Source organism: Argiope bruennichi, chromosome 5, assembly GCF_947563725.1.
Source record: "Argiope bruennichi chromosome 5, qqArgBrue1.1, whole genome shotgun sequence".
NCBI lineage: Eukaryota > Metazoa > Arthropoda > Arachnida > Araneae > Araneidae > Argiope > Argiope bruennichi.
The window spans coordinates 100,015,386-100,031,744 of record NC_079155.1 but is presented as its reverse complement, the minus strand read 5'-3'; the positions used below and the strand labels follow the sequence as shown (position 1 = coordinate 100,031,744).

The following is a 16,359-nucleotide window of genomic DNA, read 5'->3' as shown; positions in this document are numbered from 1 at the left end:
TGTGAATATTTTTAGCATGGAATGTTATAATAAACTTTTAAATATTAAAAAAAATTTAAAAAACTGAAATGAAAATAAATTTTTATTTTCTTTTTGGAAAAACATTAATTGAAAAACTGAAACAAAACAAATAAAATATTTTAAAATATTTCAAAAATATTAGGAAGCAAATATCTGAAGATGAAAATGCAAATTTGAAAAGTGACAGATTGCTAAATAACAGATTAATAAGTCAGAAAAATATAATTATAAATTAAGTAATTTGTATAACTAATAAATAACTAAAAATATGCAAAATTACTTAAATGGTTATCAAAATATCTCTACCATAATCTGTTTCAGTGAAAAAAGTCAATAAATTAGACTGATTAAAGGAAATTGAAATCACTAATTATGAAATATATTTCTTTGAAGATTCATGTTGTGGTAAAAAACACAATTTTTAAATATTTGTTTTTAATTTTAAATTAAAATGCTTAATACAGTATAATACGTTGTTTCTGTTTATATGTCTAGATTTCAACTTCCTTTTAAATTTATAAAAATTTCCATAATATATGGAAATAAGTACAGATATTTTTAATAAAAATAATACATATATACCTACAAGATGGTACAAAAGTAGATGAAGTACTATATAGTATTACAGTCATTTCACAATAAAAATCAGTGAAGTAACTTATTATCTTTGGAAATCTATTTGTACACCTGAGCAACCCATGAAAACTTCATGCACATCAAAATCTAGCTGTAATAATTCTTCCTTCAAATTTGAAAAAGAAGATGCCCCTTCATAAGAAAAAAAAATAGATAAAATGAATTCAATTCATATTATAAAGTAAAAATAAATAAATAAAAACCATTAAATTTAAGATGGCAGTTAGAAATTTTAAAAATTAAAATTATGACACTGACCATCTTTTGTGTGCAAAAGAATAATGGCAGATCCGCCTCCTCCAGCTCCAGTCAATTTTGATGAACAATGATATTTCTTAGCAAGCTCATGAATTTTATCTAATCTTTCATGACTAATATCCAATGCACCCAGCAAATGGTGATTCATATCAATTAAATCCTAAAAAAAATGGTTTAAAATAAACATTCATTATCATTTTATTAATTTAAGTTGATTTATAAGTATATTAATGTCACCCATACAAAGAAATGATCAGAAATTTATCTGATGTAGATAAAATAAAAAAAGAATATTAGTTTTATTGAAAAATTTCTAATAATGAATTCTAGTTACATTCATTGATAAAATTTGCAAAATAATCAAAATAACCTTTATTTGAAGTAACAAAATTTATTTTAATTTTATCATTGCCTTAAAAAAATTAGAAATTGCACAATAGTTCTTAAAATTTTACCTGAAAAGTGCCCAAGTTCTTCTGAAATTCACTTGGTGAGTCATGTAACTCTTTTAACAACTGCCAATTCTCTTTGGACACAGCATGAATAGCTTGCATTATAGCATCAATCACACCAGGGTGCTGAAAACATTTAATTTTAGCATATGAAATGATACTGTTCAGCACCAATTTTATTACAAATGATATTTTAATGTTTTAAAAGTAATTTCATGGTGCTGATTTTAAAACTAGAAACCTTTTTCATAAAAGGGTTTTAGTTTTTGATACTGAAAATTATGTTTCAATGGTAATATTATGACCATCCAATTGCAATTGAAACTATCAAAATAAAATTAAATCAATGTAATAACACAACATTATCTTAAGGAATAATCTATAAACAAATAAAAATAATTAATACATATACTCACATGAAATGTATGTCAAATTTGAGTTAAAGATAACTTTCAACAGATCACAAGAGATCTGTGGTATACTAAAAGAGAAGTGATGTGGTAAAAGATGACTAATGTTATTGTATTAATACCATAAAATAAGAATTAAATAATTTGATTTAATTATTTGACAGGGAAAAAAACTTCTTATATGATTTATTTTTATATGCAAAAGAATTTTTAAATTGGAAGCAGAAGCAATATGTAATTATATGTGTGTCAAACCATCCTTTATATATTTGTTCCATAACTCTGATAACCAGAGAAAATTTCTTTCTCTCTCTCTCTCTCTTTTGTCAATGAAATTATCCAAATTGTTTATAAATTTGTTCAACTAAACTATAAGCACCTGAATGATCAAATCTTTTAAATATAATTTGCATCAAATTTTCACAATCTACGACATTGTGGATAGTTTCCTAAAGAATTCTTAAGACGTAACATGATTAAATAATATCAGCCACTAATATTGAAAATTTATATCCTTCGACAAATTTAAAATTTAGAGAACTCTAAAATAATTTTTTTACCAGCTTTTCATTAATCTAACCAGAAAACATCTGACAATGTACTGGACAAATAGCCATCTTTAATGGCATATGTAAAAAATAAAATATACAAATAAAAAGTAAAATTAAAAGAATATAAAAGTGGCTGTAGACATTACTGATATCCTGAGAATATGTATTATTATAACTATAGCCAATGCAACAAAAGTAGCATCATATTTTAAATCAGCAGCTTTGAGATGCCTTAAACCAATTAAAACTTCCTTGGCAGCTTTTTCCCCCCTCCTTTTTGTTGAGCAGCGTAATTGCGGGGAGGTGGGGGGGGGGGATTGCACATCATGATGAAAACAAGAGATGGGAGGGAGAAAATAAGAATACTTAGAAAAAATATTTCACATTTTTTTTATATCCCAAATCAATATTAAAAAAGTTACTCCACAATTATAAATGTTTATAAATAATAATTAGCCATAAATTTTGTTAATGATTAAAATCTATAAATTGTCCTTTTTTTTTTAGAAAATTATACATGAAATCTTAGAAATGGATATTCAACTAATTATACTATAAACCTATTTCTTCAAAATTATTTTAAATACATTTTTTAAAGCAAAAGCAAAAATTATAAAAATTGGGTAATTTTAAAATCTAAATTCATTTACAAACAAGATATATAATGTCAGTTATTTCCGATGAAAAAGGAGTTAAAAGCAAATAGATATTTCCAATCTTAAGCAATTTTCAATGTAAAACATCCAGAGATTTAAATGGCAGTTTAAAATTTACTTATTTGTTCTTCATACTCAATCGTTTCTTAAAATAAATTGAAAATTTCTAGCTCAGTTTTCTTAAATCACATAAAATTTGTTTCTCTTTATATAGTAATTTACAATAAATCATGAGTACTGATATTTAAAAATTAGTCAATGTTTTCAAATACATTAAGTATTGGTGAGAAAAATTATTCCTTATTATGAACTAATAATATATAAATATATCAATTTATTAATAATCAGTAAAATATTTTGAAGTTTAAATCCTTTTTTAAAATAAAGTGCATATATATAGGCAAATATGGACATATAATAGTCCCTTTTTTCACCATGCTGTTTAACAATGAATTATGGCCCACTGAGGTACCCTCTCTTTATTTTGTCTATCAAAATTCTACTGCTTTGTTGTTTTCTTTTTTTCTATCTTTTGCATTCACAGGGATGCAAAAATTTCAAGCATTTGCATTCTGTATTTAAAATTTTTTTAGCAATAATAATTAAGGGTATTAAAATAAATTTACTTATATAGTAAAATTTAAGTTCTGTACAAACTGGATTTCAACAATAAAGGAGATATAGCTCTTATTCTTTCACAAAACACTCTCATAAAAAAAATACATATTAGAAAATAAATTCCAAATAAGCAATAAGCCATGCACTTTTAAAAATATATTCTCATCCTCTTTAAAGAAAAGTGTTTTCAATAAATTTAAATTTCTGGTATCTATATTCAGTTGAATTAAACTGCAGAAAAGGAATTTCTGGAAAATTTTGTGTTGAAACCTTCTGTGGTATATTAATTTCAAAATAATAATATTGATAAGATTTTAAAGACAAATATTAAATATGAATTATTTAAGGTAAAAAAAGGGTAATATGAAAAACTTGACGAAACTAAAACACACATCAATAATTTATGCCAATAACAATAAATTATAAAAAGAAAATGCATAGAAGAAAATCAAGCAGAATTTATAATGTTAAATATACAAAGAAATAAACAAAGAAATTTAAAACTTGATATTTTAAAAGCTACTTACAATAACCAATGCTTACTGTATATATTAAATGCTTTTATTGTAACTTTAAAGATAAATAAAGAAATCCATTTTGATATTAACATTAAAAAATTGAAATAATTAAAATTTTTTGTCTCAATTTTAATCAGTGAAAAATAATAAAATGGCAAGAAAGAGTTTGAATTATATTTCACTGATGTCTAATGTACATAAGATCCCCTGACGGTATAAATATTATAAGTAGAAGAGTGAATAGTAATTTTAAAATAAATAATTCATAGATGGAGGACTTAGTGTAGAAATATAAATAATATTACTGAAATTAAATTTCATTGTAAATAACATATCATATGATACAATAACTCACATCATTATATTTCTGTTTTACATTTGAAACCAGCAGCTTAGTATTTCGTGAAATTTTCGTGTTGACTAATAAGATACCAATGCTAGGCAAGCTGTAAGCATAGATAAAAAGTATTGTTATCTGTAGTATAATTTATATGCATAAATATTAAAACGGATTTTATATAGTTTAAAAAATAGCATTAAGCAATATTTTGTGGGGAATTGAAAAGGAAATTATTATAAAGTAATTATCTTATGAATTTATTTAATAAATATAATTGATCTGATAAATTAAAAATTAAACAATTAAAAGAGTAATTTATAATGGTGAAGTAAAATGATAATCATTTCTAAACTATTAAATACATAATGAATCCTTAATTTGTCAAACCACCACATTCTACATTACATATTATTCTTCAAATACTACTTAAATTGAAATGTCTCCAAAGAGTATTGTTTTACAAAAATGCATTACTAAATCATGAAGATGGAACAAAGTTTAATGATTAAAGTCAAATTTCAAAAAATAAGTGATGTTTTGTTAAATATTTTGACAAATTCCAAGTTTTATTAAATAAATTTACTAAATATTTTTACCATAATATATTCTGAATGTTTGAAAACAGCAGAATATTTTAATTCTTCTCTGACTAAAAGTTAATATTCATTTTTAAATCCATTTAAATATGCTAGATTTGAAAGCTTCAAAAATTTGTAAATATAATACATATCAATTCAAAAGAATATTAGTAAAATTAGCCTCTTTTGGTGATCAACCTACTCACTCAGACTAATGACTTTTGACAATACTCAAAACAATAAAATTGATTTAATCAATCTACTACAAATTACTGCAGATTATGCAAATTAAAAAGTGTATGCACTATGTAATAAAAGCAGAAGTGAAAACCTTGTTCTAATGTTAATGTCCAAAAGGAGGCCATTTTTAAATTTTAATTCTAACATTGGCAAATATATGTAACAAAGTGTTTTGACAGATGAGTTTGAATTTCATATTAATTATTTGAAAATGTTGCTTATATTGTACATCAAATTAAAATTTTTAAAAAATGTATGGAAACAAAATTGATACAGATAATATAAGAATCATTTTTGTGAAATATTATTTTAAGAAACATGAATATCCAGTTTGACACCAAAAATCAAGCATCTCTGAACATTCATAATACTATTTTGCAGCTTCATAATTAGTTAAACAAAGGTTAAATAAATGCAGAAGAAGCAAATGTTCAATTAAATAGTTTCAATTATTTGTATGCTGGTTTGTTTACATTTGATTGCCATATAAATTAGAAAAACTAAATGCTTAATGTAAATATCAACTTCAAATACACTTCATACTGCAAGCAATTATAGTATGTGCATTCCTGCAATTATTAATAAAGTGTCTGTAACAGTACATTTTTTTTTCTTTTTTTTTCTATTTTGGTGAGAAATAAGCCGAAAAATATTAGTTTCTTAAAAGTAGGATGAAAGGTGATATTTACAGACTTTTAAAAATTAAACATAAATATTCCTTTTGTTTGATTATATTTAAACATAATCAAATCATAGAAACAGTGATTTTCAATCTTATAAATACTATATCTTAGTGCTCACAATACCATTTTAAAAATGAAAAATTTAAATATATCTGAGAAATACAAAGGTGTCAATTTTATTGCATTTGAATATATGTTCATGCAATATATAGACATCATTTCAGTTTTGCCATGATATTATTAAATATAAAGTATAAAAAATTTAGAAAATTTTCAAAGGCTATTTTGATTAATAAAGCATTCTAATCATCAAGATGAACATAAGTATTCATATAGTTTCAAAGAAATTCAAGCAATTAATATTTAATGGCATCCATTTGTTAACAAATAATTTCACTAAATATTGATACTTTTGAAGAAATACAATAAAATAAACAGCAATTACAATAAATTTACTTACTTTGATAACATATCAATCACTTTTCCGTCTTCAAACAAAAGTGCACCTCCTTCAGAATGTAAAAAAATTAATAATAAAAATTAATTGAAAAGTTCCCCAAAAAATTCTTATGCATAATAAATAATTACAAATAAATGAAGGTATTCATGGATTTAAATGAAAATATTCATGACATATCTACATCTACCTAACTTAAAAATAGACACAAAATATTTTTCACTAGAGAAGAGCTTTTAGAAATATATTTAATAGAGATAATACATCTTAAACATAAGCAAATGTAGCAATTTTTTGTGCTTAAAAGTTTTCCATTAAATTAAAATACATTTAAATGTCCTTTTTGTCTTCTGTCACACATATCTGATATTTGAAAGAAAGATTTTCAATAACAAAAGCTTGAATTATATTACAAATATTTGACATCAGAACATTTTTTCATTTTATAGGTTAACATACAGTAATTTTTTATTTATTTATTTATTTATTTTTTTTTTTTAATTTTGAAACTTAAAAAGAAAGGTGCAAAAGATGTGAAAAGCAGATAGTTAACTAGAAAAAGTTCAAATGCATAATTATTGCCTTCTTGATTTTTAAAAGCTGTATAGTTATTCATCTATTGAAATGAAGAATTTGACAATCTGGATTACACCAACAACTGAAATTTGTTGCAATCATTATTTTTTAATGGTTTCCAATTTTGCATAAAGTAATGATCATAAATGAACAAAATGCATCAAAATGTATTTAAAAAAACTGTTGCCATCATTATTTTTATTGGTTTTCATTTATGGATGAAATTGTGTATATAAATAGGAAAAAACATAATTATTTATTAATAAAAACTAATGGGGAAAAATCCACTGATATTTTTATCAAAATCTTTCAAGTGTAATATCAACCGCATATGCCTAATCTTTAAAATATATAAAATTCCATGATTACTTTTTTATTGATCATGACTTACAAATTACTTGGAATATAATTTTCTGCTTTTAACAAAGCAAAGCTTATGAGTTTGAAATGCACAGTTTTATGAGCTCATGGGTGAAATATTTTTGGAAACAATAGACAGCTTTTTATTTGAAAAATGATTGCAATTTGAATTGTTTACCTTAATTATAAACATTTAAAAATGAATAAAAAATTAATAAGATTCCACTTTTTATAAATCATAAAATGACAGCAGTTTATAAAATTTGTAAAACTTTTTTAATCAAGTAACATTATCTTTTATTTTAAAATGTGATGTAAGAGTTATTATAAATTAAGATTCATTTTAATATTACAAAAAGTTAATAGTAATTGAAATATATTTACCAAATGTACAAATAGAATTATCAATGCCTGAAGGTTTCCCATGGAATATCTTCTCAGCTTGAAAAGCCCATTTATTAATGAGTTCTTTATCTTCAGAGAGCAATCCAGGTGTAATTCTCCCACAGAATACTAACATTGCAGTTGAAACACATACAGAATATGATGCAGAGGATCCCATTCCAGAGCCAATGCTGAGTTCAGATTCCACATCAACATCACAAGATATTAATGACCTAAAAATATTGATTATATTGAGAATAAACAAATTGTCTTTTGTTCAACAATTATATTGATCCACAGTAAAATTTTAATAAAAATAATAAAATCTTTCAAAGCTAAGATATAAATTATCTTTTGTTTTTAAGTAGTAATTAATATTATTACAATTTGATTTATTATCAGTGGCTGAAATGCAGCATAATTAACAAATACTCTTACTATAAGTGAAACACTGATTGCAATGATAATAAATAACAGTTCTTACACATATAATTAAAAATAATAAAGGCCTTTGTTAAAAATATATTTTTTTTAATCATACAAATACTAAATTATCAGAAAAATAAATATATACTTTCAGAATTTATATAAAATATCAAATTGAATTAAATTCTTTAAATAAAAATGATTTTTTAATAAAAAATAAGAATAAATACAGAAGAGCACATTAGTCTTTAAATATAAAACAAATAAATATAATGTCTTCCACTTATAATAACTTTTCTAGTAATAATAATTATTAAATAATAAATAGTTTGGTTTAATATTTAATTAATCAGCATTTATTATATATCATGTAGGCAAGCAAAACTGTTTAAAATATATACAAAATTAGGTAGATGTAGATGTAATTAAAAAAAGCTGCATTATAAATGAACAATTGAGTAAGCAAATTTGAAAAACATGTGTGAATAAACTGTATTCTTCAAAAACAGAACAGAAAAGTATTTTGTAAAAAAGTTATGCAATAATTGAAAAGCAAACGAAACAGGTAACTTAACAAAAATAAACATAATAAATAAATCAAATCAATACATTATACACCAAGTGTAGTTTTCAAGGAATAAGAATAACATAGTGTTTGAATCAGTATCTTAAATAAAGTAATTGACACTTTTGTTTCTAGTTAAAACTAGATTTCTAAAGCATTAATAGTTTTAGCTAAAAACTGAAATTCTGAAACAAACAAAAAATGTAACTGATTTCCACACCTTCTGAGTTATGCTTTTTCCTAAAAAACAATTTTAAATAATTTGTTTTATTCAACAATGAATAAAATATGATTGTCTAAATGCTGCAATAGTACTAACTCATAATTAACAATAAAATTTTTATTTAAGAAAACAGAAATGTTCATTATTTTTGTTGACATACATGTTACACAAGAGTGATGACATGCTCACAAAAGGGATAAATTTCAAAATGATATATCTGTGAGCTTCAAAAAAAGTTTCTATTGAATTTTGGAGAGTTTTTCTCAAAACTGTGATTTTTTTTAATCTTCACAGGCTTTTATTCATTTTTTGTGAGTGCATTTGTAAATAACACAAATACTATATATAATAATTATTATTATTAAATATATTCCGAAAAATATGATAAGATAGAAAAGAATGGCAAGAAAAACAAAAATATATTAGAACAAGAGAAATTAAAAAGTAACAAACAGAAGAAAGAAGGCAAATGAATGGCTAGTACAATACTTAGGCACAATCTGGAAAAATATGAAGATAAAAAGATGTCTAAAAATCAATACAGATAAAAGAAAGAAGCAGGGAAAGAGAAGACAATTTCACAATATTCTGATAAATAATAGAGAAAAGGGCACCTCAAAAAATAAGCAAATGATAAATTGAAAGATGAAGGAAATTGGGATATACTACTATTATTTCAGAACCAATGCCATGACCTAATAATATTATCTATCCAGCTTCTCTGTATGAAAGTCTCATATATTTTTTAGATAAACAAGGAGTAAACAGGCAAGAAAGTGGTAAGAAGAAAGTGAAACCGTCAAAGGTTAAAAAAAATGTTAAGCAAATCAAGAATTTAGAGAAAAATTAAAGTTGTAAGAAAAAATAGATGAAAAACTTCATTAAAGACTAGTACAAAAGTTCTTACTTAGTAAATAGTGAAATAACCTGGAACCACACCCTACAAAAGTCCACAATCTTTTAAAGGTACTAAAAATGTTTCTCTATAAAATTAGGGAGAAAAACTTCTCATTAGTGAACTGTTACAATCAAAGAAAAAGTCAGCTTACATCAGATGAAATACTGAGAACAAAATGCTGAAATCAACTACAAGCATTATTCTCAATAAATATTGATTCAAAGAAGTTTCACATACTTAATATTAATATCCTGCATTAGAAAACTATTTTGCCATATGGAAATATGGAAAAAAATTAAACTTTAAAAGCTTGAAACTGAAAAAAGACACTGCAGCTGATGAACAGCAGCAAAGAAACAAATTTCTTTATAAAGAATTTCTAGAAGCTTATTTAATAGTAAGTTAATTAGAATTTCTAGAAGATAATTTAATGATAAGTTAATTATTATTTTAAAAATTATGTCATTTCTGGATATTACAGCCTAAAACAATGTTCAAATAAACATGTTTGAATAAAATTCATACCAATGTAGCTCTAATTATGGAGAAAGCATGAATATATCAAAAATGTAAAACAAAGCACACCACAAAAAATGATAAAAAGGCATATGCATGCATGTGTGCATCTCTGCGTGTATGAGAGAGAAAGACTAAGAACATAGCAAAAATTATTACAAACTAATATCATAATCCTCAAGCTAAGGACAAATTTGAACATTACATTAAGTAACAAAGAAAATAATTGGTAATCATTCACGGAAAAGAAAAAAAAATAATCAAGAGATAGTTAAAAAAAACTGTTGAGTAAAGAAAACAGGAGCCTTTCAAAGCATTTGTGAAATTGATGCCATCTTTCATGAAACATGTGAATAATGCTAACCATCAACAGCAAATTATCAAAAACATAAAGGAAAATGTATAGAAGAAAAAAAATAAGAAGGAGTGCTTCATACTGACTTTTATATAATTTTCAATTGTAAATATGCAGAAGAAATTCAATCTACATATTTTGGAATTTCAAAAAAAAAAAAAAAAAAAAAATCTGAATTTGAATACATCACTATTATACTGCAGTCAATAATTAAAACACAAGATATTTACTTGCATTATAATATTGCAACATAAAGGAATGTCCAGACAAACATATTTGAATCAGGTCCAGACCACAAGGCAACAAGTGGCAATATTTCATTTTTTTCTGCTTTGTGTTTTTTGCACAGTTTCTGAAAATTTACATTATAATTCAACAATCATCAGAAACTAATTTTTCAAGAGCTTGTGTTCAAATGGGCTCAACTTTAAACATGACACTTATTAAAGAACATGCCAAATATTATAAATCAGCTTTATCTTTTGGGAACATTTAATGCAAAAGAAACAAAAGCAACTAAATCTCTAAAAATAGCCATGGTATGAGAGCTCTTTATGGGGAAGGAGGAGTATTAAAATGAATTGCAAATTATATTATTGTAGAAGATCATGATATTATGATGAAAGATGAATTTTCTTTTCTGCTAAAATTAAGCCATTTTGCCTAATACTAATAAGTATTAAAACTAATAAGTATTAAAAAAGATGATGACACAGAAACAAAGAAAAATACTGATCTTTCAAGAGGGAAAATATTGCAACATTTAAAGGTACAATAAAGTAGTATCTAATTATTTGAGCGAAGAAAAACAAGTATTTTCTGGATGTAGGGCATTTGAGTTGCATAATATGGAAACCTAAAGAAAAGTATTAGCATTTCTCCCAAGAATAAATTTGTCTTGCTTATAAGAAACAAAAGAATGAAACTGATGATTACAGCATTTTCAATTCAGATGAAAAGTTGGAAAATGAATATGTGTTTGTCTTTGTTAGTGGAGAGGAAAATTACATTAGAAGCATTATTTAGGATTTATAACAAAAGAGCATTAGAATAAATGCAAAGTGAACTTTTTAGAGAATTCTAAAAATAAAGTCTTTTCATTTTCTCTGCAGATAGGCAAAGAAGTTGCTGATAAATGAATAATTAAAGTTCCAAGCATGAACATTAAGAGGTTGTTTTATATTTAACTTCATTCATAAACTTATAATAAATTTGTGAGGTATAATTGTATAAGTTGCAAAAACCTCTCATTAACGTCTTTTACTTTTATTTACATTTTCTTTTTGTAATACAGCTACAGAATCCACCTTACATATCAATAAAAATGGCCTCATTATTACATACTGATAACATTAATACTCTTGCATTCATTTATTGCTTTATCTATATATTGAATCATAATATCTATTTTTTTCAGAGACATTACTTCTATGGACTGTTAAATCATTATTTTTTTTCTTGTAAAATTAAAATATAGTTGATTTGTGTGATATACAGTCATAAATACACCATAAGTTGTTCTTTATTTTTTTAAAGAATTTATTTAAAATTTTTTAATATGAAAATTTGCTGTGCCAATTTTAGTGATATTGTTTCGCTGTTAAATAATTTATATTTTAACATTATAAAGTGAACAAATTAAAATGAAACAATCTGCACGTCAGTATTTTATCTATGCTTTTTAAATATTTAGAAATGCTTCTCTAAAAATAGATTTTTTAAAATTCCTTTGCCTTCAATACTATTTCCTTCAAGAGAAAACATAAGGCATAAAAATCATCATCATCATAATAAGATATATTGTAAATAATAATTATATAGCTATTATAGATATACATTTAAATACATTTTTAAATTCATATCAAATTTTAAATATAATAATGATGCTATGAATTTAAAATATCCCTAATGATTTGATGATAGATGCATACTTACCCATTATTATAGCATTTAGAAATATAAATCCAAAGGTATAAAAATGCTACAAAGGCAAGTTTTTCTGATTCTGATTTAGAATCATTTAAACAAAACAATTCGGTTATTTTTTCAATGATTTCATCATTTGAATGTGTAATATCCCCATCTGTAAAATTAAAGGGAAAAAAGTAAAACAGTTTCAATAATTACATCTAAATTAAATGGAATAATGATAATTAGAAGTTAACTAAAGAAGCAGATGAATTTTGTTTTAATGATAAGTTATTATAATTAAAATCATTTATTGCTATCATTCTGTACTCCTAATTCAACTTTCAGATAGAATGAATCATTGATTATGTCAAGAGATAAATATGCCTTTTTGAAAATCAAAGTACAACAAAGATCCAAAGCTATTATTAAAATTCTCTAAAAACAAAACAAACTAAAAAAAAACATAAAAATTTGGAATTTAGACAAAATTAGGAATTTAATTATGCAATATTAACTGAAAACATTTGCAAGCATGAAATGAGATTAAAGTAACAGTCTGGTGAAGACAAAATGGATTTTAATATTGATGCCAAGATGCCCACTGAATTACCAAATTCAAAGACTTTCTGACAGGCCTTTGTCAGGAAATTCAAAGAATATAAAATTACTATTTTAAGCATAAAAATGCAAATAACAAATTTAATCATTCATTTAGCATTCACATATTTTAATAACTTTCTTGTTGCATTATTACTTTCCTTTTTACCACTTCTAGATGCTTAAATGAAGGGCACTAAGGACATCTGTTTTGCAATTAACCAAAAAAAAAAAAAAAAAAAAAAGTTGAAGGGAGCTTAGAAATTCTAGTGCAAGAATCCTTACTTTTAGTTATTGCATGTTTTACAACTAGATTCTATTTTCATGCAAACAATTACAAAACTCCAATTCTCATAAATTTCATATTTTATCTAATACTACATTTAAAAAAAAATGCTAATCCCACAAGAATCTCTAAACTTACTTTTGACTACTTATTCCCAGACTGAAGAAGAAAATTTAGAGTACAGGCACATATCAATAAACCTTAACTAAATCAATAAAAAAAAAAAATCTCTTTAAAAGAGTTGTGGCAGGATGATAGCAAAATCTAGGCACCAGGAATGGAGAATGCAGGTTTGAAATCGTATTGCACAGAAAAAACAATAATATATATATATAAATTTATTGCACTATTAAGTCTTCAGGCTATTATAAAATAATGAGATCAGCCTCAAAATAACTGTTTGCATATACAGCAGAAATTTATAAAATTAAACTAATTAAAACTATTTTCAGTAAAGTAATTTTTAAAAAAAACTATATTATACATAAAATAACATCCTTTTATGTATGTGCAATAATTATAATAGAACTAATGATGATTAAAAAATTTATGAAAATAAATATTTGATATGAGAATAAATCATACATCCACATCAAAAGGAATATTAAAAAGTTTGCATGATGATGAAAAATTAAATAAAATACAACATTTAAAAGAACTATAAAGCAATTATTGTTTGGGAATCTTTGTAATTTTCTCACAGTTAAAGCTCTTACAATAAGAATGCTGGATACTTACATATTAACAATATACTTAGAACAAATCTTAGAATTAATAATATGTCAATGATCAAAATACTCAAATAATAATCATGAAATAATCAATCTTCAACAATTTATGGCTAACATGTAGATAGCTACCATAAACTGTGAAATGTCTGGTAATTAATCACTGGCATATGGTTAACCTTTAGAGCTAAATTCTGAAAAATAAGGTACTTAAGCTAAGATTAATTGAATTTTAATAACATATTCTGGTAGAAAATGTAATTAGCAATCTTTTAGTTTCAAGATTTTAAAAGTTTGATTAAATGTTGGTAAATGCAATGATTTAAATTCATACCTGAATCAGGAAATGAATAGTCGCTTACAATGCCGAGATCCCATTCTTTCTTCAATCCTAGATCTTTTAAATTGAGTGTTACTTTATTTTCACTAGAAGTTAAAGTTAATGTTGTCTTTAAACTAAGACTAACAGCAACAGCTGCCTGTAAATAAAAGGATTTTGTAAGAAAACACTAACATAAAAATATAGTATGTTACAAAGAGAACAACACAATAAATGTTAATCATTTCACCTGGAAGATTTGAATTTTTCAAACAGTAAAACAATTATTTTTTTTTATATTCATGACTTTTCAGTTTATCAGAACGACTTTCACTTAAATTAAAATTTTTGCTTTGTTACTATATATGTTTAAAATGGACATGTGAAAAATTCTGACATCTAACAATATGTATGAATGAATGAGAGTATGAATGAAATATTAGAAAATGCTAAATTTAAATTTCAAATATCAAGTGATGATTAAAAATTTCAGTCATTAAGGTTTTCTCATATCTAATAGATGCTTCTTTGAGATAAACATTGTGTTTAAGTATCTTAAATTAATTTTTTTTTAAAAAATTAGTTGCTTTATAATAAAATCCATGGCACACCTTCATTTGCATGGCGTTCACTACTAAAATGATGCCACACTAGAATTATTTGCATTTAGTTTGTGACTTTCATATTTTGTCTGGCAGTTTATCACAGTCACCATCAAAATTAAGATGTATCGAATCCATTATAACTACAGGACTTTTATTATCAATAGCAATTGCTGTTAAGTGATAACTTGTAAAATTAAATTTATTAAGTGTAATATGCTTTAAAAAAACTGCACATATTCTACAATTTATATTCAACAACTTATTCCTATCATATAAGTTAGTCTTAATCAAACAAAAGCTCTTTTTTTTTTAACATTAAGAAGACAAGTAATTGTAGACATAGTTTAAATTTTTAAATTCCTTCTTGATTTTATTTTTACACACATTAATGCAAAAAGTAGCTGAAACATGATACAAAATGACGGAAACATGAAATTGTTGCTTTAAACTATTAACAAATTGTAGTTTTGCATTTTTATTTATTTCTATGCAATAAAATTCCACTGAAAAAATCACATACGTAAAATAAGGGGGAAAAAAGCAACAATAATCATTGAATAAATGAAAATAAATCGAGTTTTTATGAAAAAACTTTAATAACAAATGTGTTAAAGAGTCTGCAATAAAACACATTTAATTAATATCTATATATATCTTTAAATATTTGTAAATAGTTAAAGAAGATAGAGCAATTGCACAGCGGCGAAAAACTGATAACATTTTAAGACCTTTCCATAAACCACAGCATGTTCCCCATGTAAAATTGTTTTCCCAGGAGACGACACAGCAATTTTCATATTTCTTTTTTCTTGGATACGAGATACTTATAAACAAAAAAGTTTAAAATTATTGATTTAACTATTATGCTAACTGCATCTACTACATCTGTCTAAAGCAATATTTATTATTGCAATTAATAGTAGTATTTGAATTCTGGTATGTCATCCAAAAAATCCAATCCGGATGAGTAACCATAACAACAATAAAAATAAAAATAAAAATTACAGTTTACAGTTAAAATATTGTTATACTTCCAATAACCAGTTAAAAAATTAACTTAATAATATAGTACAAAATTAATTTTTTATTTATGTATTTTAAAGAAAATTTATTAGAATCATACCGAATAATCAAGAACCTTCGATTATGGGTAATATTTTTTTATATATATTGTGTGAAATTGCGCGCCTCT

At 24.2% G+C, this 16,359-nt stretch overlaps 1 protein-coding gene across 1 annotated transcript; it reads right to left on the bottom strand.

The window, feature by feature from the left end:
- Nucleotides 1-492: 492 nt before the first annotated feature.
- On the bottom strand, nt 493-16,126 carry LOC129969108 (mevalonate kinase-like). Its single transcript, XM_056083518.1, has 9 exons — nt 15,896-16,126; nt 14,578-14,722; nt 12,657-12,804; nt 7,739-7,971; nt 6,422-6,470; nt 4,476-4,566; nt 1,371-1,493; nt 916-1,075; nt 493-789 (listed from the first exon to the last, which is right to left on the bottom strand). Exons 1-9 carry the CDS (start codon nt 15,962-15,964, stop codon nt 683-685), a joined length of 1,125 nt encoding a protein of 374 aa, XP_055939493.1. The 5' UTR covers nt 15,965-16,126; the 3' UTR covers nt 493-682.
- Nucleotides 16,127-16,359: the final 233 nt, after the last annotated feature.